We start from the raw sequence: 23,133 nt of genomic DNA, 5'->3' as shown, positions 1-23,133 counted from the left end.
ATTCCCAGCATCCGTATGGTCACCAGAGCACCTCCAGGAGTAATTACTGAGTGCATGAGGCAGGAGTAGCCCCTGTGCATCGCTGGGTGTAACCCAAAAATTAAAAAAAAAAAAGTTTCCTTCCTCTGCTTTGTTCTACTTCCAAGATACATAAATATCAAATTTCAGATTTCAACTTTATTATTATCATCATCAAGAACAGCACATCAGTTTTTTTTTTCTTCTGTGTCCGGTAAACCGTCACCAAGAGAGATGACCATATTTGCTTCTGTCATTCCTCAATTCCCTTTTACATTTTCCATGGCAAATATATATCTTGTCTAATAGACAGGGAGCTTAGGTCCAAGATTGCAAACGTCCCAAGAAACAATTGGGATGGAAGCAGCTGTTATTCTGCCGTAATGTCACAATAGAAGCGCATCCCTATTTTTTGGCTCTCTTAAATCTAACCCCCTTGTGCTCATGCCAGTTCTGCTGTGTTTGCTCGCTCAGGGTTTGTCCTTTTCATCTTATTTCTGAAACAACGAGGGAAGCAGACTCTGTGCCCCGAGAGAGCTGAAGATTTCCGAGAGAATATCTTCCGCTACGACGACGAGGGCGGCGGGGAGGAGGACACGGACGCCTTTGACATCCTGGAGCTGAGAAGCAGGACCGTCCTGCGCCAGCCCAGGAGTCGGAAAAGCGCGGGCGAGGAGATCCGGAGCCGGTACAGACAGTCCCTGCAGCTGGGCCCCGACCCCGCCGAGTTCCGCCAGTTCATCCGGGAGAAGCTCCACGAGGCCAACACGGACCCCTGGGCTCCCCCCTTCGACTCCCTGCAGACCTTCGCCTTCGAGGGCACCGGCTCCTTGGCGGGGTCCTTGAGCTCCCTGGACTCCGAAGTCTCCGATCAGGAGGAAAATTTTGATTACCTGAACGAGCTGGGACCTCGCTTCCGGAGATTGGCGTATCTCTTTGGGTCCACCGCGCAAGCCCACTACTACTAAGGATGCTGCTGGTACCCACGGAAAGATGCTCGAGCCTTAGCCGACGGGCGCTCCCCTGCGCGAAAGTTGCCTTACTGGCCCTCTGGGAAGCGCCAGCATCTGGAAGGATGGACATCTAGCTTTCTGATTGGCTTCCGAGATGCCAACCGTCGATTCTTAGATGCCAATCCCTGTAACTCTAGCATATTTCTCAACTGTTCACCTAGGATAGATACTTACAAATGTTTTATATATATATATGATATATATCAATGTACATATATATTGATACCATAGATACAATTTCTCACTTCTAATGTTTATAAACGGAAGGACCGAATGTGATCCTTATAATATTATTTTATTTTCCATTTTTTATCCTGAAATATTAAGAGTACAGTATTAATATATATGAAGTACTGATACTCTACATAGATAAAGAGATGAATCTGGGTTATGACAAGAAACTTAAAAAAAAAATAACCCAACTATTTCTGGCCAGAGTGATAGTATCACCACTAGGGTGTTTGCCTTGCATGACATGGATCCCAAGCATCGCATATGGTCCCATGAGCATGACTAGAGTAATTCCTGAGTACAGAGTCAGGAGTAACACTGAGCATCATCTGCTGTGACCCAAAAAGCAAACTACAAATGAACAAACGAAAACCAAACCATGCCATTTATATAAATAGGCAAGTTTCGGATATTCTGTAATTCACCTTAGTTTGATCATTTATAATTATTGTCTAGACCACATCTTGAAATCATTTCCTATTTAGACAGATACTAGGCGTATGTAAATTAATCCAAGAAAGTATAAATGTATTGTTTTTTTCACAGTTTTAGAAAATGGGACATAAAATAAGTTTAGAAGTTTTCATAAATTATTTTTATATGTAACCCAAATATATTTTATCATGTCACAATATAATGACAAAATACTTGTCAACATTTACTCATTAAACTTTTATGGAAATGGTTGAAACATACAACATTTTAAGTGGATTTACATTGCTCTTGAAAGTCTTGCCAATAAACGTGGGGGATGCTGGATTCAAACTGAATTTATATTAATTCTGAATATTATGAATAGATATACAGTTAAGAGAAAAGTGTAAAAAAGATCAAATGCACAGATTTTTGGATTTTTTTTAAAACAGTCTTTAGAATGAAACTATTTCCTAAGTGTCCCTTTTTTTTTTTCTTAAGGGATATAAAATTAGGTGCAATACTTACTGTGATTGAAATACTATGGAGAAAATCTACTAAGTTGCTGGACAGAAAGCTTTATAGTAATGTGAGATAATAAGATAATAAAACACTTTTCGTTGTAATTGTAATTTAAGAATGATTATTATTATTGTCTCCAAGCAAAGTGAAATTAAATATTCATAGTTTGGCTGGCAAAGTCCACTGATAAGGCACTTGCCATGAATATCTAGGGCCTGTGGCTTAATCTCCAGCACCAGTAACACAATTTCCCAAATTTAGAGTTTGAATTAAAAAAATGGGTTACACAAGAGTCTCAAATTACTAAATATATATAATATAAAAATTATAGCTTTTGAAATGAGCTGAGTTAAACTGATCATATCTATTAAACCCATTCTTGAATAATTTTCAGCTGCAGTAATTCAATGTCTATGGTATTATTTTTTCTGTATTTATGACATAAACATCCAATCCCATGGGCTAAAAGAACATTTTTTCCATCACGGTCAAGCAGGTACCATGATATTGGTGACCCAGACACTATCACTTTATATGAGACTGAGAAAATCTGTGTTGAAATAGAAGGATTTGGGAAGTTACACTAAGTAAATGATAGAAAATAAGCCATGGTAAATCTTTATGCGTACTTATTATAAGTACTTAGGGAAGAATAAAAATACAAAACACATTTAATTGTAGAATAAAAACTTTAAGTACTCAAGAAATATGTGGGCTGAGGTGACATTTGTAGTTTATTGTATTTACATAAAATTTGAAAGTTGGGAAAAATTTTGTGAATTAGTCCATGAAGTATCATTCCTAGTGTAAGAAAAATAATTCTGCACTCTTGTGGGTAAAGAACTGGAAAGTATGATAAACAACAACTGATGAAACAATTATTGGAAAATGGAGAAAAGGAACTACAACCTTCTGGGGATCTTAATAAATTCTGTTGTAGAAGAAAACTTTATTAAAAAACTTTGGGACTGAGAGAGATGAATGATCTCGTGGAGTGTTTGCCCTACACCAGTCTGATCTGAGTTCAGTCCCTGGCATTCCATATGGTCTCTGAGTACAGCCAGGAATAGTTCCTGAGTGCAGAGCCAGGAGTAACCCCTGAACAATGAGGAGTGTAGCCACCCCAAAACAGAACAAAAGCAAAGTAAAATAAAACTTTCAAATTTGAATAAATTTCCTCTTAAAAGCACGTTGTTGCAATGTATCGGCATTAACAGGTTTAAAGTTTGCATCCCATGGCATTAAGCAAGAACATTATAATGCATTCTGGTTTAGTTAGTGCTATGATAGTAAAACACAGTGTACGTGGGAAAGACTAGCATACATAGTAGCTTAATCTTTTAAGCAATATCAGAAAATACTCTCAAAGTGAACAGAAAAGCTGCAATTTCCTAGAAATGATATTTGCTGTTATTTCAATTACAGTTTTAGTGTTTTTCTAGTCATAGAGATATCACAAGAACACAGCTGTATTCTAACCTACAACGTGACATTGAGATCTCATTTTTGTAAATTTTAATAAAGGCTAAACCAATGCAAATATTTATGAAAATAGCACAGCTTCACATTAATACCTGTGGTGCTTAAATATCACCCTGCGTTAACTCACAGATTTACGTGTAAATCTCAAATAACCGGTGGTTGAGATGAGAAAATATTTAAAAGACTTTTATAGGATACAGAAAATTTTCATAATAATAGTTTGTCACTCAGCTGAAGGTCTTGCGCCTCACAGATCGGAGTGAATTAATCTATTTGTACTGAAATACCTGTAAACTTTGTCAATTTGCTGAAGTTTTCTGGATCTGAGTTTGTAATCTTGTAAAGTGAGGTCCTGTCACCCTAGTTCTCGCTATGACTGTGAAGAACACGTGAAACAGATAGCATCAAGTAACCCCTGAACACCAGCACACCATCCTTTCGTTAGTGTCTCAAATGGAAGAGTCTGTTCCTAGGCCCGAGTGAGCCTATGGTCCCTGACACACACAAGATGCGGCAACTTCTGAACCCCAATGCACGTGATCAAATGGAAAATTTATTTCAGTCCTCGATTTCACTTTCACCTCTCTGAACTCCTCTGATCTGGTAGTCTGAGCTAGAAGTAATCTTCATTCATACATTGCTATTTTTCATTCTCTTATTTCACTTATGCCTGGAATCATTTGTGATTTCCTCAGAAAGCCCCCTAGCCCTGCTGAGACCAAGGTTCTGCCTTGTTTATTATGGAATCACTCAAGCACCTTACATCATAGATAAATGATTATAACTGATTTAGTATTGTCTCTAATCTTTATTACAATATAACATGGAAATTGTATCACTCAACTTTTATTGTTCGAAATAGTTTCTAGCACAGAGAAAATGGCCAGTCTTTCTCAAACAAATATAAGGATGAATCCCTTACATCTTTCCCTTAATATGCATTGAAGCTATATTAACTCATAATTTTAACAAGGAATTATGGCATTTTTGAAAATACACTAGTATTGGATGGGTCTTGGGTACATATGTTTTTCAAAATCTTTGCAGAATTTATATGAGGCTGGTATTTGAATTTGTTTGATTTCTACTATTACATCAAAATGGGTCCCTAGAGAGTTTCTGTAGAAAATTCTTATAGGAATGAGCTCCCATGAAATGTGAAATGTGATGACAGCAATGATTCTTACATCACATTTTGGTGTTCTACTTGGTAAGAAATTCACTGTTCCTCTTGTAGGTTAGCTCAGAACCTGTAAGCTGCTTCATGTTTTCATATGACATAACTAGATCATTTGTTTTGAAATACATAGAAACCTGGAAGACCCCCAAAAGACAGATGGACAAAGGAAACCTGTGACCTTGTATCACTGTATGACTGTATCACTGTCATCCCGTTGTTCATCGATTTACTAGAGCAGATGCCAGTAATGTCTGCATTTGTCCCAACCCTGAGAATTTAGCAGCCTCTCCTTATGTGTCTTTCCTAATACTGTTGAGTTGGAGGCTCTTTCGTGGTCAGAGGAATGAGACCTGTTATTGTTACTGTTTTTAGCATATCAATTACGCCACAGATAGCTTGCCAGGCTTTGCTGTGACCTGTATATTTTCAATTATGTGTCTCGATCCATCATCTATCTCTGCCTCTCTCTATCCACCTATCCATTCTCTATCTAGAGGAACTGTAATATGTTGGAGAGAGACCAGCAAATCACCAAGTAGATTCTTGGTGTGGTCAAGAATCTGCTGCTGCCTTTTCCCCTCAGGAGAGCTCTGAGGATGATTGATTTGTCAGAGAGAGAGAGAGAGAGAGAGAGAGAGAGAGAGAGAGGCGCATGCACTGGGACAGAAAGGCTTTCTAGCCTCTGGCAAGGCAAAGCTGCATGCATTTCCCTGGGTTAAGTCATTGTAGCTGTAAAATTCTGCACAGAACACTGGAACTGTGAAGGAATCAGTCTTCCAAAGAATAGGTCACTCATGCTAAGGAACAAGAACCTCAAATAAATGTTAAACTGCCTCTGAATACCTTAGCTGTGAGCCCCAGGAGAGAGTTCCAACAACTAAACCCTGGCATCACAGAAGACGCTGGCTGTGAAATGACCCTCATCTCTCCTCTATTCAGACACCACATCCAGATGAGGACAGGGCAGAGGAAGAGAGAAACCCTGACATCTCTGGCAAATTTCCTTTTGATGGCAGGCAGTGACTACGTTTTGTCACTTGGATCAGAAAGATGTATGCAAGTGTGAAATGGCCAAAAATAAAGTTTCTAACAGTTTCTTCAAGTTACAAATTAACCAATAAGCTGGATACACCAGTGTATCAAATCAATTTTGCAGTTTCTGAGGTTCAAGTTACTTAAATGAAATATTCTTTATGTAAACCATTTACAAAATACAGACTGAAAATTGATAGTGTTCTGGAAATTTTTGAATGTATTGAAATATTTATACTTTTTCATGCTGTTCTTCCATTTTATATTAATTTAATATTTAAAGTGTGTTATGCTCCATTTTCTTTTGCAAGGTTAAGTGATTTTTCTCAGTTGAATAAGACTGGACAGGCAAAGTATTATATATTTAATCTTACATGGAAATACAAAATTATAGTGTTTTGTTTAGAAAACAGAATGCAAATGATGATGGAATTGAAGTAGTCGCCTCAACTGCATGTATGAGAGTGAGTACATTTTCAATCATTTTAAAGATGTGAACATTTTTTTTCATATAAACTTAGGAAAATTATTTTTTTAAATTGGAGCGATAGCACAGCGGTAGGGCGTTCGCCTTACAAGCGGCCAACATGGCCGACCCGAGTTCGATTCCTCCACCCCTCTCGGAGAGCCCGGCAAGCTACCGAGAGTATCTCGCCCGCACGGCAGAGCCTGGCAAGCTCCCTGTGACGTATTCGATATGCCAGACACAGTAACAACAAAGTCTCCAGTGGAGACATTACTGGGCCCGCTCGAGCAAATTGACGATCAACGGGAGGGCCTTTACCTTACCTTACCTTATGGTAGCTTCATATATACAATGAAATTATAGATAATATAAAATTATTAGACTCTAGGAATTCATGAAATATGTGTGTAAAGAATGAACAGTTTGACATTGCAGCACTCTTTACAATAGCCAGAATCTGGAAAAAACCTGAGTGACCGAGAACAGATGACTGACTGGTTAGAACAGATGACTGGTTAAAGAAACTTTGGTACATTTGCACAATGGAGTACTATGTAGCTGTTAGAAAAGATGAAGTTATGAAATTTACATACAAGTGGTACTCCATGGAAAGTATCATATTAAGTGAAATGACTCAGAAAGAAAGGAATAGACATAGAAAGATTGCATTCATCTAGGGAACATAAAGTAACAAAATAGGAGACTAACACCCAAGAATGGCCGAGATTAGTAGCAGGAATTTTACTCCATGGCTTGGAGGCCAACCACACATACTTGGGGAAAAGGGAGCTCAGATAAAGAAGGGAACACCAAACAAAGGTGTTGGGAGGATCCTTCCAGGATGGGAGAAGAATACTGAAAGTAGACTATAGACTAAACATGATTATCATCCATTGCCTCTTTTGCAAACCACAAAACCCAATAAGAGAGAGAGAGAACAAAAGGGAATGCCCTGCCACAGAGGCAGGGTAGGATGGGGGGGATGGAGGGTGGGAGGGATACTGGGATCCGTGGTGGTGGGAAATGGGCACCGGTGGAGGGATGGGTATTTGATCATTGTATAATTGAAACCCAAGCACAAAAATGTGTAAGTCTGCAACTGTACCTCATGATGTCTCACTGTTAAAAAAAAATTTCTTAATAAAAAAAGTAAAATAAAATGAAAAAATGAAAATCAAAATACATTTAAAAAAAGAATGAACTGTTTGAAACATTATAAATTAAACAAGATATTTTAACTGTTATTATTAACATAGTAAATTTATATTATTAATTTATCAGTGGGGCTTTTAAATGATATTTCATACTCATGTGGACAAGAAGAAACTAAATTAATTTAGGACAACAATTAGCTTGCTATTAGGGCTGGAGCGATAGCACAGCAGGTAGGGCGTCTGCCTTGCACGCAGCCAACATGGCCGACCCGAGTTCGATTCCTCCGCCCCTCTCGGAGAGCCCGGCAAGCTACCGAGAGTATTTGATATGCCAGACACAGTAACAACAAAGTCCCCAATGGAGACGTTACTGGGCCCGCTCGAGCAAATCGATGATCAACGGGAGGGCCTTTACTTACTTACTTACTTACTAGTTACTGTCCACTTTGACCCCAGAAGAAAGGATCTAATAATTTTAATAATTTAATAATAATAGTGAATTACACCAAAGTAAACATTTATTTCTCAAGTATACATTAAATATGAATGTTTTTGATGAAAATCAGTCACTTGTGACATTCAGTTTGAGAAAAAATGATATTAAACAATAACCATATTTTGTGTCAAATTTTTCTAGGCATAGATATTTTTGGAGGTGAATTTGGGCCACACCTGGCAGTGCTCAGAATATACTTCTGATTCTGCATTCAGGGATCATTCTTGGTGGGCTCTGGGGACCATATACATGAGAGGGATTGAATCCTGGTTGGCGATGTGCAAAGTCAGCATCCTACACACTGTATGACTATATGTCTTCAGCCTTAAAAAATAATATATATGTGTGTATAGATACATATATACATATAAATTTTCTATATATGTAGCAATATGGGCTGGGGTGATAGCACAGTGGGTAGGATGTTTGCCTTGAATGTGGGCAACCCTGGTTCGGTTCCCTCGTCTATCTCAGAGAGCCCAGCAAGCTACCGAGAATATTCCGCCCACAGGGCAGAGCCTGGCAAGCTCTCTGTGACGTATTCAATATGCCAAAAACAGTAACAACAAGTCTCACAATGGAGATGTTACTGGTGCCTGCTCGAGCAAATTGATGAACAACGGGAGGACCGTGCTATATATACATATATATTTTAAAAAATCAAGAAATGTCTTCTTTGCTTACTTCATAACTAATGAGGAACAATATTGCAAAATATTTCTGTTATATTAAAACTATCTGGAAGAAATTTGCTGACTTTGATAAAAAGCTTTCAAGCCTGTTGTCATTCCAAACAACCCATATCCATAAATCTAACATTATGTCTAAAATTTAAAATGAAACTACAAAACAGGTTGTTGGTATTACCTCTGACCGTACAAAGTGAAACTTGGCACCCTCAGCTGCAATAGCTATAGTCTCCTCATGTCTCTTTCAAAGCAAACACTAAGTCCATGTGGCCATATGTTCTCTGACTAGAACATTCTCAACCTATTTTTTATTCTTATAAAATCTCAGAGATCAGGAAAGCTCTGGGCAATTGTCCAATTATACCAACACCTCTGTTTTCAGATACATGCTTTTCTTCAGAAGGATCTCAACATTATTCTGGAAGCATCCTCTGCAGAGTAAATGATCATTTTTAGCTCTCTTTAAAACTTGACACATAACTGCTATGAAACTTATGGAGAGATATTTTTACCCAGTTGTTTGAAAATGTTCTAAGCTTTACTAATTGTACAGATAAAATCAGAAGTTGACACATCGTCTAGTGCAATATTCATCATAGCTACTAATATCACACATTGTTAAAATAACTTATCCAAATAACACAGCGCGTTAGAGTTCAAATATCTCTGTCCTTATAAAATCCCACTTATAGTCACATTACTTAATTTTTTCCTACATAAATACCTGCTATGAAAATTAATACCATGAGACAAGTCAGGAAAATTCGTGAACTGTGAAAATTCTCAGTAGGATTCAGACGTGTGTCCACTTATCACCAGTTCATAAGTAATCCAAAAGGCAGATTTTACCCCCTGATAGTCTCCATGGAGCATCTCCATGCTGAGTGGTGAATAATAAACCTTGACTAGGATGGATAGTGGTGGCGTGAGTGGCCACAGTCCCCCAGCGTGGTCCCAAGGTCAGACACTCGATGGAGTATTCCCTGCTGACAGCACAGTCATTGCCTCCCAGTGGGTGCCACTGAGTTAATTCCACTGCTGGACAAGCTTCCCATATGTCTGAACCCATGGAACAGAATTGATACCAAATCCTTTTAAAATTTTTTTTATTAAGGTGCTATGTGTTACAAAACGGTTCATAATAGCTTTATTCATACATCCTTTCAACAGAACACCACCACTCAGAGTGTCCACTTCCCTCTACCAATATCCTACATGGGTCCTCTTTTTGTATAATTAGGGGGCACATAGCTGATGGTACTCAGGTACCACTCCTACAGGGCTTGGGGGAACATACAAGGTGCCAGGGCTTGAATCTGGGTCAACCATGCCTTCTAACTACTCCTTTACTCCCTCACCCTCATCTCAGTTTTGTGGACCAACTCTAATTCTGTCACCTTTTCCTTTCATTACTGTGATTTGTTTGTGTCCCACATATCATAACGGCTATGTGTCCAAGTCCTTTTCTGAATACTGTGTTTTCTTTTGTAAATGCTTATTTTTAAGAATAATAAACAACTATCTCTTTCAACCTTCTCTTCTATAACAAAGCTACTATTGATGCCTTTTCCAGAATACAAACTAAGCTAAAGAAAAACTGATACTTTGGTGTCTCTTCAGAACTTATAAATCTTTCACATTTTTAATTGAGGATTTCTGTGGAGAAAGGAGCAGGTTTGTATAAACTAATTTTTTATGCCTTGCTTTCGCAACAATACAACTCAGAAAAATAAAGAAAAACGAAGTGCTTAAGACCATAGTACACTTAATAGTATGGAACTATGAAGATGTTTTCCAGTGTGGATGTTAGAAATTAAGACTCAAGCACATCGGTGCAAGACTCATGACTTTCATGCATTCAAACTTGCTCATTCTGTGTTTTCATCCCCTCCTTAATTTATGGGGCTCCAATTATATTTCATGTTTAATGATTCTACTGCTTTTGTCATTTAGACTATATATTATTTGTATGTATAGATAGGATGAATACTAGGTAAATATTCCTTCTTCTAAACATCCACTTCATAATATTGTGACTAACACTGAGTTTCTATCAAAACTAAGTGACAAACATTTCTCTTTCCCCATGAATTTTATGTAATAGGCAAAGCATAGGGTTCATCTCCTTCACAGAAACATGTGATTTATAACGGTTCCTGAATACTCAGAGAATAATTATCAGTTGCCTAATATTTTTGCATAGGGCATTTGCCTTACACGCAGCCAGCCCAACAGAGCTGGGTTCAATTCCTCCGCCCCTCTCGGAGAGCCCAGCAAGCTACCGAGAGTAACTCACCCACACGGCAAAGCCTGGCAAGCTACTCGTGATGCATTCGATTTGCCAAACACAGTATCAACAAGTCTCACAATGGAGATGTTACTGGGCCCTCTGGAGCAAATCGATGAACAATGGGAGGACAGTGATACAGTGCTACAGTGTATTTTAATTTAATTTTTGACTTCCACATAGATATTCAGATGAAGTGTTGATTTTGAAAGGGGCTGATGTAGAATGAAAAAATCTGAGTTTGCTGTTTTCACTTTTCATCTTTGGGGGCCTGAGATATAGCACAGTGGGTTGAGCGCACACTTTGTAGAGTTGCCTCTGAACATCTCTGGCAAAAAAAAGCAAAAGAAAATTATTAAAGAAAAAAAAGGTCATTTGATCACAATTAGGGCCAGAAGCATGCAAACTTTCGAAATGGTGTATCTGTAGGGGATGTGTATTTTTTCCAAGAGAGTATAACTCAGAAAGAAGCCTTGTTCCTAAACAGAATTTTCAAAGGGCAAGTACGCTAATGTGAGTGCTCTTCTTTCTAGAAAGCCTTCCTCTATACTATTTCCAAAAGAAATACTGGCACACTGGTTGCAAAGAGCCTTGTTCATATTGCTGACCATAGAAAGGGTCTACTCCAGCAAAGAATAGGTCAGCACATACTCTGCACCAGCAGGGAACACATATTACCCACTCTCCCCTCCAATGGAAAAGTCAGGACCCTTCTAGGTTGTGTGCCAAAGTAAACATTCCCAACTTCACCTCGGAGGATTAGAATATGATTGAACATAAGGAAGTTGCATCAACTATACCCGACTAGATATTAGAATGCTAAATTTCTCATGGCTTTCAGATGTTTGGTTTTTTGTGTGTTTTGATAAATTATTGTTTTGTAGGACCTAGATGCATGCATAGACTAATGGAAACATAATGATAGAACAAAACTGACATAATTTAGTCTTTTATGCGTGAATCATGATTGCAGAAGGGTTCTGCCCTTGTAAATCATTTGTTATTTTATAATGTGGTCTTTTTTATCCTGAATAAACTGACTGCACGAAGCTCATGGAACGAGGAGACTTGAACTCAAAGAGCATTATGAGGGCAGGGCGCTTTATTTATAGGACAGCTCTTGGGGGCTGTACGTTACTCAATTGTAAAAGCCCAAAACTGCTTCTCTGACATGTTCTCTGCTCCCTGAAGCAGGTTTCAGCCCCCAATTTCCCCCTTCCCTAATCACTTCCATTTATTTTTTCTACTGTATATACCACTAAGTAAATGGAAGCATTCCATTGTGACCTCTAATTGCTTTTCTGAAAGGTAAGATGCTCAGATGTATTAAAAAATGTTAAATACGACAATGGCCCCCTCAGAGGGATGCTGGGATCTCAGCCACACGCTCACCTTTGGAAGGCAATTCAGGAAGCTGCTTGGCTTCCAGGCAGTCCCCTAATTCACATGGAAATGATCTGAGATGTGGCTCTTACAATTAGCCTTTGCCTTAAGACATTGGCTCAGATGCAAGGCGATCAGAATAGCAATGAATTTTTAAATAGCGTACCTACACTGCTTTGCATTAATAATAAAGAGTCTGCAGATATCTGTTTGGAATACTCAAGTACCTAGGAGATGATCTTTGGGGATGTATTGTGTGTGGTTCGCATTATTAATCTTTTCATCAGTTAAATCTCACACAGTTAAGCCATTGGTGAACTCCTGAGAGCTGGTAAGTTCCCTGAAGTACTTCAAGTCCTTCAAGTACTAAGAGTAACCGACCAGCAGGAGGCTGGGGTGGGGGGCGGGGAATATTGAAGTTCATTTGATACTTAAGAGAGAACTTTCTGTAAAATAGTGATGGACCATTGTATGCTAAAGATCCAACTATGAACAACTTTGTAACTCACAATACTTCAATAAAATAAAATTTTGGAAAAAATAAATAAAATAGCCTTTGAATAACACTGTTAAATATCTCTCTGAAGCTCTACCTGTCATATGACTCAAATTACAAGCTAATCTGAAAAAAACTCAGGAAAGTCAAAATAATCATTGCAAGATTGTGCTGGAGAGAAGAGAGTTAAATAGAGAACATTCAGAGAAAAATTTAGGACAATGAAACAATTCTACATGAGTAAGAATTTGAGAATACTTAACACTATATAGATTAGTCAAAACCCATTGAATTGATAGAATTAACTGAAGAAATACATTTTCCTACTCGAAACCCACTTGTCTAAATTGGGATTCAAGTCTTTTTTTTTTTTAATTAACACCAACTTTTTCCCATCTTTTACATTTGCTCTATTTGAGTCTGCATAGTTAAGTTGAATTCTATATATCACATGTTGTTTTTATATTCAGTCCTATAATCTGTCTTTAAAGTTTCTTCTTATTTGTTCCTATTGAAAGTGATCATTGCTCTAGTTGATCATGTCTGCCATATGAGTAGTTGGCTGGTACTTCTGTCCATCAAGGGTGCTTCTCATCTCTTTACAGAAAGACCACATGCTGTGATAATTTCATCTACCATCCACTATCATTTATTGGAGTAAATCCAGTCATAGGTGTGTGTGGGAAGGAGAAATTCTATAATATGACTAAATTTCTGTTTCTGTTTCTGACTAATCTCTTTCTTATGCCACTGTGTGCTTGTGCTAGGACTTTCTCGAGTCTTTTCTTACCTCTTCTCTTCTCAGGTTGAGAGGGATTGCTAGTACCAGCGAGAGTGAGACAATCTTCTTGCCTCTAGTTTGGTATATCTTTTCCATTAGAAAACTGGTGATGAAAACTGGTTCTACAGGGCCACCAAGAACATGCTGGATCTAAATCCACACAGTTTATTTATTTTTTTGTCTCCCCCTCACCCACAAGTTTCTTTCTTTCCCATCCCTTAACTTTTTTCTTCTTCTTTTTTCTTTATAATTTTTAGCTCTGTACCAGGGTAACCAGATGGAATCCCGGAGCAGGAAATGCAGGGAAAAAATACCAAAAAGAAGCTCCTGGGAGTGTATAGTTCTTATTCTCGCCCATAATCCATTTCTGGCAATTCATCCAAGTTACCAGATAAAGTTCCAGGAGTTTGTCCTGGAGCTAAGTATGTGAGCGAGATGGGATTCAGTGAGTCTTTCCTGATTTTTCATATGCGGCACCAACCCTGTTGCATCAGCTGTAGTATCAGTTCTTTGATGGGTCTGAGAAAAAGCATTTATTTTTCATTTTTCCATTCATTACTAGAGCTGCAAACCAAGTCTTTCCCCTCTCTAGTTGTGCCGCGAGTGTTCCCCCCACGCTTGAGCAGAGGTGGAGGGGAGTGCAGCCTTTATTCCTGGCACTCAGCTCAGCAGGCCCGGGTCCCCAGGCAGAGAGCCTTTAAGATTAGTCAATGTGTTTCTGCCACATTCATTTCTGGCTGTTAAAAGACAACTTCAGAGGTCAGAGGGAGAGAAAATTGTGTCAGGGTGTTGGCCTCGTAAGCAATTATCCTAGTTCCATTCCTAGCACCCTCTGAGCACTGCACTGAGTATTCCCTTGAGCACTGCCAGGAATCATCGCTGAAGGCAGAGCCAGAGTAAGCCCTGAGAATAGCAGCTGTGACTCCAATGCCAAGGGACAAAAGGACCACTAGGATATGACCCAGAAATGGATCTCTGGGATGCTGCTCCTTTCACTCAGTTTGGTCAGTTGGTGTATTTTTTTTTTGCTTTTGGGGTCACACGTGGCAATGCACAGGGGTCACTCCTGGCTCTGCACTCAGGAATTATCCCTGGCGGTGCTCAGGGGACCATATGGGATGCTGGGAATCTAACCTGGGTCAACCGCGTGCAAGGCAAACACCCTACTCGCCGTGCTATCACTCCAGCCCCCTCATTGGTGTATTTTGTGGGCACACACTCCATTGGTGTTTAAAGGTAGACATTGGGGAGGATCAGCCAAGCGGCACAAATGCTGGCCGACTTTGACCGTGAGTGTGGAAAGGTAGGACTACAGCTGAATCTTACGAAGACAATGTTTATGAGAAACAGCCTTGTTCCTGACGCCCCATTCGCTCTCAATGGAACGACCATCTCTGAATGCAACAGCTATGTGTACCTAGGTCGAGAGGTCAACATGAGAAATGACCTGGCACCCGAGCTGCGCAGGAGGAAGAGAGCGGCTTGGAACGCCTTCAAGAACGTCGAAGAAATAGCTAAGAGGACGAAGAACCTCCGGCTCCGGGCACATCTCTTTGATTCCACTGTTCTTCCTGCATTAACATATGCCTCAGAGACCTGGGCCCTACGCAAACAAGATGAGAATGCCATTCAGGTCTCCCAAAGAAGAATAGAAAGAGCTATGCTTGGAATAACACGTTTCACTCAAATGGGAGAACGAATCCGGAGTTCTGACATCCGTCAACGATCAAGGATCAGGGACGCTGTCTCATATGCCAAGGTGTCGAAAATCAGATGGGCTGGTCACGTAATGAGATTTAAAGACGACCGTTGGACTAGAGCTGTTACTGATTGGATTCCACGGGATGTCAAGAGACCGCGTGGCCGCCCACCTACCAGATGGTCAGACTTCTTTGTCAAGATCATGAACGATCGGTTTGAGGCCCTCCATGTTCCCGGAGCGAAGAGATGCCATTGGGCTACACTAGCACGCGACAGGGACAAATGGAGACGTTACTGGCACCCGCTCGAGCAAATCGACGACTAACGGGAAGTTAAGTGATTAAGTGATTGGGGAGGAACACCTCTCAGGTGCACATCTTAAAATCCAGAGTGCCTGATTAGTGGGTCTTTTCTTCCTCAGGTTGCTTCCAGGTCTTTGGGGGTGTCCCAGGACTGTGGTTGTCTTCTTGTTACCATTGTCTCATTAGCCTTAGAAATTCTTTGTGACTGATGAATTTCAGGCCCCAGTTCTCACATTTTCCCTTAAAGGTCAGTTTGGGAATACTGTAGACATGCAGGATCTCTGTTGTCTCTTTTAAATATTTGATTTTATGAACCACAACCATCATAGGCAATGTATAAGCGGTTGTAATGAAACATTATTCATAAAATGAGGCAGCTGGTTAACAGACTGTGTTTTTTCCAGTCATTGTTTGAGGATCTTTGGAAATGCATACACGTGCTGCTGTATTTGAGTACTTGAATGTTTTAAATAACGGTTTCTTTTTAGTGTCCCCTTAGTCAAATAACGTGTTGTCAGACTTGCCAGGATTATGCTTGGAGAATGAGATTTAGTATGGATTCTGTCAGATATAGGTAGTTAATTGAAATCTCCTACTTCAGTGCATTCATGTGCAAAAGCAAATATAATAATATTTATTCTGCAAAGGGACATTGCAATCAGAGAAAACAAATTAGTGTCATAACGTCCTGATCTTATAAAAATGCTTTGTGGGAAAGTTTTAAACATATCTGCTGTATGTACTTGGCTTATTTTTAAGGGGAAAATTAGGAAAATATGTATCTGAAGGAGCAAAGAGATAGTACAGCAAATAAAGCTGCCTGTCTTGCATGCAGCTGACCCAGGTTACATCCCAACACCCTCCCCTTTCCCCCAGGACTGCTAACTCCTGAATGGAGAGCCAGGAATAAGTTCTGAACAAAGTGATGACTCAAAATCCAGAAGAAAATAAAAAAAAAAATAAGAGCATACCATAGAGTATCACGATCACGACCACCCTGTTGTTCGTCGATTGCCTCGAGCAGGTGCCAGTAACGTCTTCTTCGTCCTAGCCCTGAGATTTTTTTTTTTAAAAGTGCCATATTCAAGGCCTTTTCAGGGTTAGGAGAATGAGACCCATCATTGTTACTGGAATTTGGCATATTGGGTATACCACGGGGAGTTTGCCAGACTCTGCCGTGTGGGCATGTTACATTTGGTAGCCTGCCAGTTTGACCAAATTAGGAATGAGATGATAAGATGTCGCGCGGCCGCATTTGCGGCCGCGCGCTTCCGGGAGCTGAGTGTGATGATCTCTGGATCCTGGCCGTTGTTGGAGTTACACGGCAGTTGGTGGGTATAACTGTCTAGTTACTGGCAGGTCCAGTCCCAAACTGTGCAGGCTTGGAGATCTCAGCCCCGGGTCCCACACACCTGGGTTCCTCTGTCAGTTCTTTTATGCGTGAGGCTCATCCAAGTGTGTGGAGAGTGCTCCCAGCATGGCCTTGGCTGGGCCTCGATGGTCTTCAGCTGTTGGGCCCTGGTGGAGACAGTCAGGCATAGGGTAGGAGACTCTGTCTTGTTCTCTCCCAGGAGCTGAGTGTGATGATCTCTGGATCCTGGCCGTTGTTGGAGTTACACGGCAGTTGGTGGGTGTAACTGTCTAGTTACTGGCAGGTCCAGTCCCAAACTGTGCAGGCTTGGAGATCTCAGCCCCGGGTCCCACACACCTGGGTTCCTCTGTCAGTTCTTTTATGCGTGAGGCTCATCCAAGTGTGTGGAGAGTGCTCCCAGCATGGCCTTGGCTGGGCCTCGATGGTCTTCAGCTGTTGGGCCCTGGTGGAGACAGTCAGGCATAGGGTAGGAGACTCTGTCTTGTTCTCTCCCAGGAGCTGAGTGTGATGATCTCTGGATCCTGGCCGTTGTTGGAGTTACACGGCAGTTGGTGGGTGTAACTGTCTAGTTACTGGCAGGTCCAGTCCCAAACTGTGCAGGCTTGGAGATCTCAGCCCCGGGTCCCACACACCTGGGTCCCTCTGTCAGTTCTTTTATGCGTGAGGCTCATCCAAGTGTGTGGAGAGTGCTCCCAGCATGGCCTTGGCTGGGCCTCGATGGTCTTCAGCTGTTGGGCCCTGGTGGAGACAATCAGGCATAGGGTAGGAGACTCTATTTTAAAACCATAGAGTATAAGGTATGCAAAACCTGAGCTTTATTATTATTTAAAACAGTGAGCATATCTGTATTCCATATGCAGGTAAATATTCCTAGAGCTATAATTGAGCATATTCCAGCAGCTTAAAGCAGTAGTCAATCCACTGTTTAATTGCTCACCAATTATTTAGTTTTCTCCTTGGTTCCCTGGTATAGCCACCCCTTAAGGCATGGTCCACAGCGCAGACTTTGTCTCTTGGCTGTGCTTTAACTGATTTTCTTCAAAGAACATTGTATGACTTTGAAATAACCTAGAATTTCAACATAGAACTCCACATTTCATTCATAATTTCTCCCCAAGCAGCCATTCCTTTGAATGGACACATTTGGTAGAGCGATTATCATATATAGTACTTCACATTAGATATAGATCCCCTTTAAATAGTGGCCATCCCTGGTCATTTCTTTGAAACAAAACCTTTAGATCCTCTTTTTTTTTGTTATATAATTTAACAGTGAAGTGGGTTTAATGATTTACTAAAGAATTATGGAAACTTTTCCAAAGCATGAATTTGTCAGGATGGAAGTACAGTATATTGATGGGCAATTTTAGTTGAAACATTGTCCAGTGTGAATCGACCTTCTTGATTTCAAATGGATAGGAGCAGAGCACATTCTAAAATAGTGCTTTCTGCACTATCTCCCTCCACATTCACGATTTGGAGACACGTGTAAATGCATAGAGAAGTGCATTTAGAAAGGGGATTAAATACAAGTCACTTCATGTGCCAAGTCCCATTGTGACACTTTACAGGATGTAGGAAGATAAAGTGGTTACTGACCTTCTTATAAGTAGTTAGCTTAGATTTTTAAAAATTCATATCTGTTACTCCTTTCTGATTTGATCCTAATTTATCATCCTCTGAATTATCCCTTTAATAATCACGGGGCATAGTTCAGAGCTAAATGCTTAATAGGTCATCAACGAAATCCTGAATTAGGCTCTTAAGATAGGTATAAATTAGCCTGAGGGAAGAAGTTCACTCATCCAAAAGAGGAACGTTTAAATCAGGGCTGAGAGAGATGATTGTTCTTTTTGAGTCATACATACCTCCAATTTCTAGTTAATATGTATTAAATGAACTGCTGCAGCCCAGAGGCTATCATGCATTTATATTGCTTAAATTTACATCAACATTATTTTTCTAGTCTCTATCAAACTTGGGAAGGATTGCCAAGCAAGTGGAGGATCTTCTGCGACTTCTTATTAAACTGGATTTGGATATGACAAGATAGACTCAATTTGAGACTGGCTTTAGCAAGATAAAGAGAATGTTTGATGGTGTGCAGTTGATTCTTTCAACTTCTTAGTGATATTGCTTCTGATGATAAGATGCAGTAAGACTTTGATTTTAAAACCAAAGTCTTGGTTATCCGTTTGGTAAACTTGAAAGTTCAATAGTGATTTTCTATAAAAGGTCACTATCAACATACTTTAAGAGGTCAGCTAGTTCAGGAGAGTCTCTCTTTACCATGCAGATACATCTTCTAAATTACTAATTACCGAATCTATATTACTCAGTGGTATTCAGAAGGACAGCGTAAAAACTATTGTCAAGTTCTTGGTGGTTGCTAATATTGAACTGATTTCATGAGGACTCTAAGTCCTGAATCCCATAAATTCTAGACATATATGACTTACAGGACTGAGTAGATTATGCACTACTCTGTGAATTGAGATTTTCAAAACTTTTCTAAAGTGTGATTTCAAATAAAATAGAAATGTAATTTTTAATAGAAATAGAATTTTAAAAATATTTAGTATACGTTAGTCAAAATATAACTGAAGAAATTAAATGCCTGAAAATTGATTGAAGATTTAATTTACAAAAGTCTAAGAGAAACTTTCTTAGGTAGTTTCTTCTCCTAAAAATAGTCAAGTTATCCAAGTAGCAGGGAAATGCTAATGATCTTGAATGCCTAAAGCCCTGGACAAGAAATTTAGGGGGAAAATAAAACAGCTGGTCAGGCTACAGAATACTATTCCCCCGGGAACCTTGGGGTCTGCCCTTTCCTACTGGAATAATTGCCTTTGTTTATTTTTATTTCCTTCACTTTCCAGAACTTACATGACTAGTTCTTATTAGCAGTTAAGACAGAAATAACGCAAGATGGTGTAGAGGGAATCAGTGCAGAACAGTATCTGACACGGAGTTCAGTCAGTCCAGACTGAGCCATACTAATTGAAAGCATCATTTTATGCAGAGAGGAATTGAAGACAGGCATGCTATCCTTACGATTCCTGTAGAATACTGGAGAAGTCGGGGCCTGGAAAGAGCCTTTCTAGCTCTCAATTTCAGCCCTAGATTTTAGAAAATTCAGTAGCTTGTCCAAAGTTGGCTTGTGTATCTACAAGAATAGCAACTGCACATCATCACAACAGAGAAATTTTCAGGGGAAACCAGAGAAATGCATAATTTTATGTCTGCCAAAGCCTGGGCTCATGCCTGAGGCCATTGGAGAAGAAATAATGGTTTCTCCTTGTCTTCAGTCTCCCAAATTGGCTTTGCTTTTCTGCCATTCAAAATTTCCCATAGGTAAAACCCCAGACAGAAACTTGTTGTCAAGATGTCCTATGCAGGAAGAAGAGAATCAAGAGGCAGGGGATAGCTGTACTATTCCATCTTCTTCATTTCTTATTCATTTACATATCTTCTATAAACTAGCTTTGTTGAGTTGATTTGTCATTCACTTGTCCATGCATTTATTATTATGGTAGTGTCATAAATCATTATTCTTTCTTTCCTAGATTTTTACAATAATCCCTAACTGGTTTCTAAATGCTTCCGTTATATGGGGCAGGAGAGGCTTTCTGGCACTTCACTTGCAGGTGGTTGAGTTTAGTTTTGATCCCAGCAACACATTTGGTTCCCTGAGCACTGTTAGAAGTGATCCCTGAGCATAGAGACACAAGTAAGCACTTCCAGACATGGCCCTAAAGCAATAAGTGAATAAATAAATATTTCTAACAGAATCCATTGCTCCAAAATCTGTTTAGCTGGCAAGACATTGTTTTTAAAAGCATATTGCATCAATTCACTAAATCATTTCACACTTTCTTTTTGCATTTCAGATAAAACCAAACTCCTTAAAATATTGCCAGTAATAAGAACTTATTAAAAATTTACTTTTTGCTATGTGATTGCTACAAGATAGATGTGACTATTGATCATGGGAAATGAAAGTAGTATGGATAAGATGTTATTACATAAGCATAAAATATAGGGTTTCAAAAACTTAATGTGAATACAAAGAATACATATCAATAGTATTGATTGCTTGTTGAAATGAGATAGAGGATTGTTACACTAAGTGAAAAGATTATATTAAAATGAACACAATGATTTTATTATCTTTTCCTTAAAAAATATAGCTACTAGAAAATTAAGTTTGCCTGACTTAGCTATGCTATACTTCTGTTGAGTAGTGCTGAAACAACATCTCTCAATGAATGCTAACTCTCTTTTTTCTTTGAATTTATTTCTCTTAAATTCAGATTTTACTAGAGTCTCCTACACTACAAAAACAACTGTCAGCAGACAACAATTCAATCTAATCTGTGGTCTCAAAAATTACCTTAGGCATGCCAAGTGTAACCGAATTTGTTTTTCATATAAATTTTCTTTTAGAGAGTGTTGTTCTTGGCTTTTCATATGACAGGTTAAGTGTTTCCTTCCAATCATCTGAATTCTCAGGGTCAGAAATAATTTGGTGTCAAAGACTATGTGTAATATACATTCTGAGTTAACGAAGGATATAAAAATAAGTTCAACTGGGTAAGTGAAAAATAGCTTAATGATTTTACTCATCTTGACAGTACTTCACTTCAACATAAAAAACATATAACTGAAAATGTTTCTGTTGTGATTTTTTACCACCAAGAACACTTTAAAATAAGTTATTATACCTATAACCTTTCTGATTCTTGGAAATAAATAAAGAAATGATCCTTTCCTAAATTAAAAATAGGAGAAGTGCACTGATTCTTTTGTTTCCCAAAACACATTTTGGGGGATTTATCTGAAAGATAAATGTACCAGTCTCAAAAAATATTAGCATATATGAACAATGAATACTGAGAATTCTTTCACTTTAAATAATTTGTGTTGTGTGTGTGTGTTTGGGGTGTCACAATGAATGTGCTCTGAGATTACTCCTGGCACTGTGCTCAGAGATTATTGCTGGCCTCGGTCAGGAAACTATGTGTTGCTGGGGAATCATACCCAAGTCAAACCCAGGTTGCCCATGGGAAAGGCAAGTGCTTTTCTGCTATTCTATGACTCTAGCCCAGGCATGTTTTCATGTTTTAAACATTGGATATTGTTAGTTCTATCTATAAAAATGAAAATGTCCCAGCCAGAGATATAATATAGATATCTGGGCACATTTCCAACCATGCTGCTTTGAATCCTAGAACCTCATAAGGTCCCCGGGAGTCTTCGTAGGAGTGAACCCTGAGCAGAGATTCATGAGTAAGACCTGAGCACTGCTGGGTGCGCTTCTCAAACACTCCAACCCCTCCTCCCCATGACTTACCATTTGGGGTTGGAATTAGAATATTTCCCTATTACATATATCTATTACATTCAATTCATACTGATTAAACCTACAGATTCGCAAGAACAATTACATATTTAACCCCATATCAGATCATTTTTTTCCTTTTCCCTTTGCGGTAGTCCAGTTTAGATGTTAACTTGACTGATAGCCAATTATTTGGTCTCAAACCAGTCTAGATGCTACTGTATTTGATTTACATCCCACTGAATGACTTTGAGTGGAGTACATTACATTCCATAAAATGAATGGGGCTTTTGCAACAACCAGTTGAAGGTCTTAAGCTCGACAGGTTTTTATTTCATTTTTATTTATTAGAGTTTACCCAGTTTACTCTGGGCTGGAGTGATAGCACAGCGGGTAGGGCGTTTGCCTTGCACGCAGCCGACCCAGGTTCGACTCCTCTACCAGAAAATGGAGCACACGCTGCTGTGATGTGATCTGAATTTGATCCCTTGCACCACCTGCTTCCCCCCTCAGCACCCATTGGGAGTGATCCTGTTGACTCAGCAACTTTCACCTTCCAGGTCAACAGCAACCACCACTCCACCTGGCTGGGCCAAAGGTCTCTGGGAGTGGACCAGGCTCTGGTGAAGCACTGGGGAAGCTCCTATTCAAAAAAAAATGATTCCCTTATCAAAAAAATGTTAAAAGTGAAGAAATCAATAAACATAATCTGTCATCTGTATATCCCATTTAGTCTATCATTCATGTTAATTGTTTTGCATTGAAAATGTACA

At 39.3% G+C, this 23,133-nt stretch overlaps 1 protein-coding gene across 1 annotated transcript in view; it reads left to right on the top strand.

The window, feature by feature from the left end:
* The window catches only part of CDH19 (cadherin 19), a 61,533-nt gene extending 60,547 nt beyond the window's left edge, over nucleotides 1-986 (top strand). The window contains exon 11 of the mRNA XM_056131519.1: nucleotides 493-986. Within this exon, the coding sequence (XP_055987494.1) occupies nucleotides 493-986 (494 nt within the window). The remainder of the gene's footprint in view (nucleotides 1-492) is intronic.
* Nucleotides 987-23,133: the final 22,147 nt, after the last annotated feature.

The sequence above is a fragment of the Sorex fumeus genome, unplaced genomic scaffold (assembly GCF_029834395.1).
Source record: "Sorex fumeus unplaced genomic scaffold, SorFum_2.1 ptg000092l, whole genome shotgun sequence".
In the NCBI taxonomy this organism is placed as follows: domain Eukaryota; kingdom Metazoa; phylum Chordata; class Mammalia; order Eulipotyphla; family Soricidae; genus Sorex; species Sorex fumeus.
This window is presented reverse-complemented; position numbering and strand designations above follow the sequence as displayed.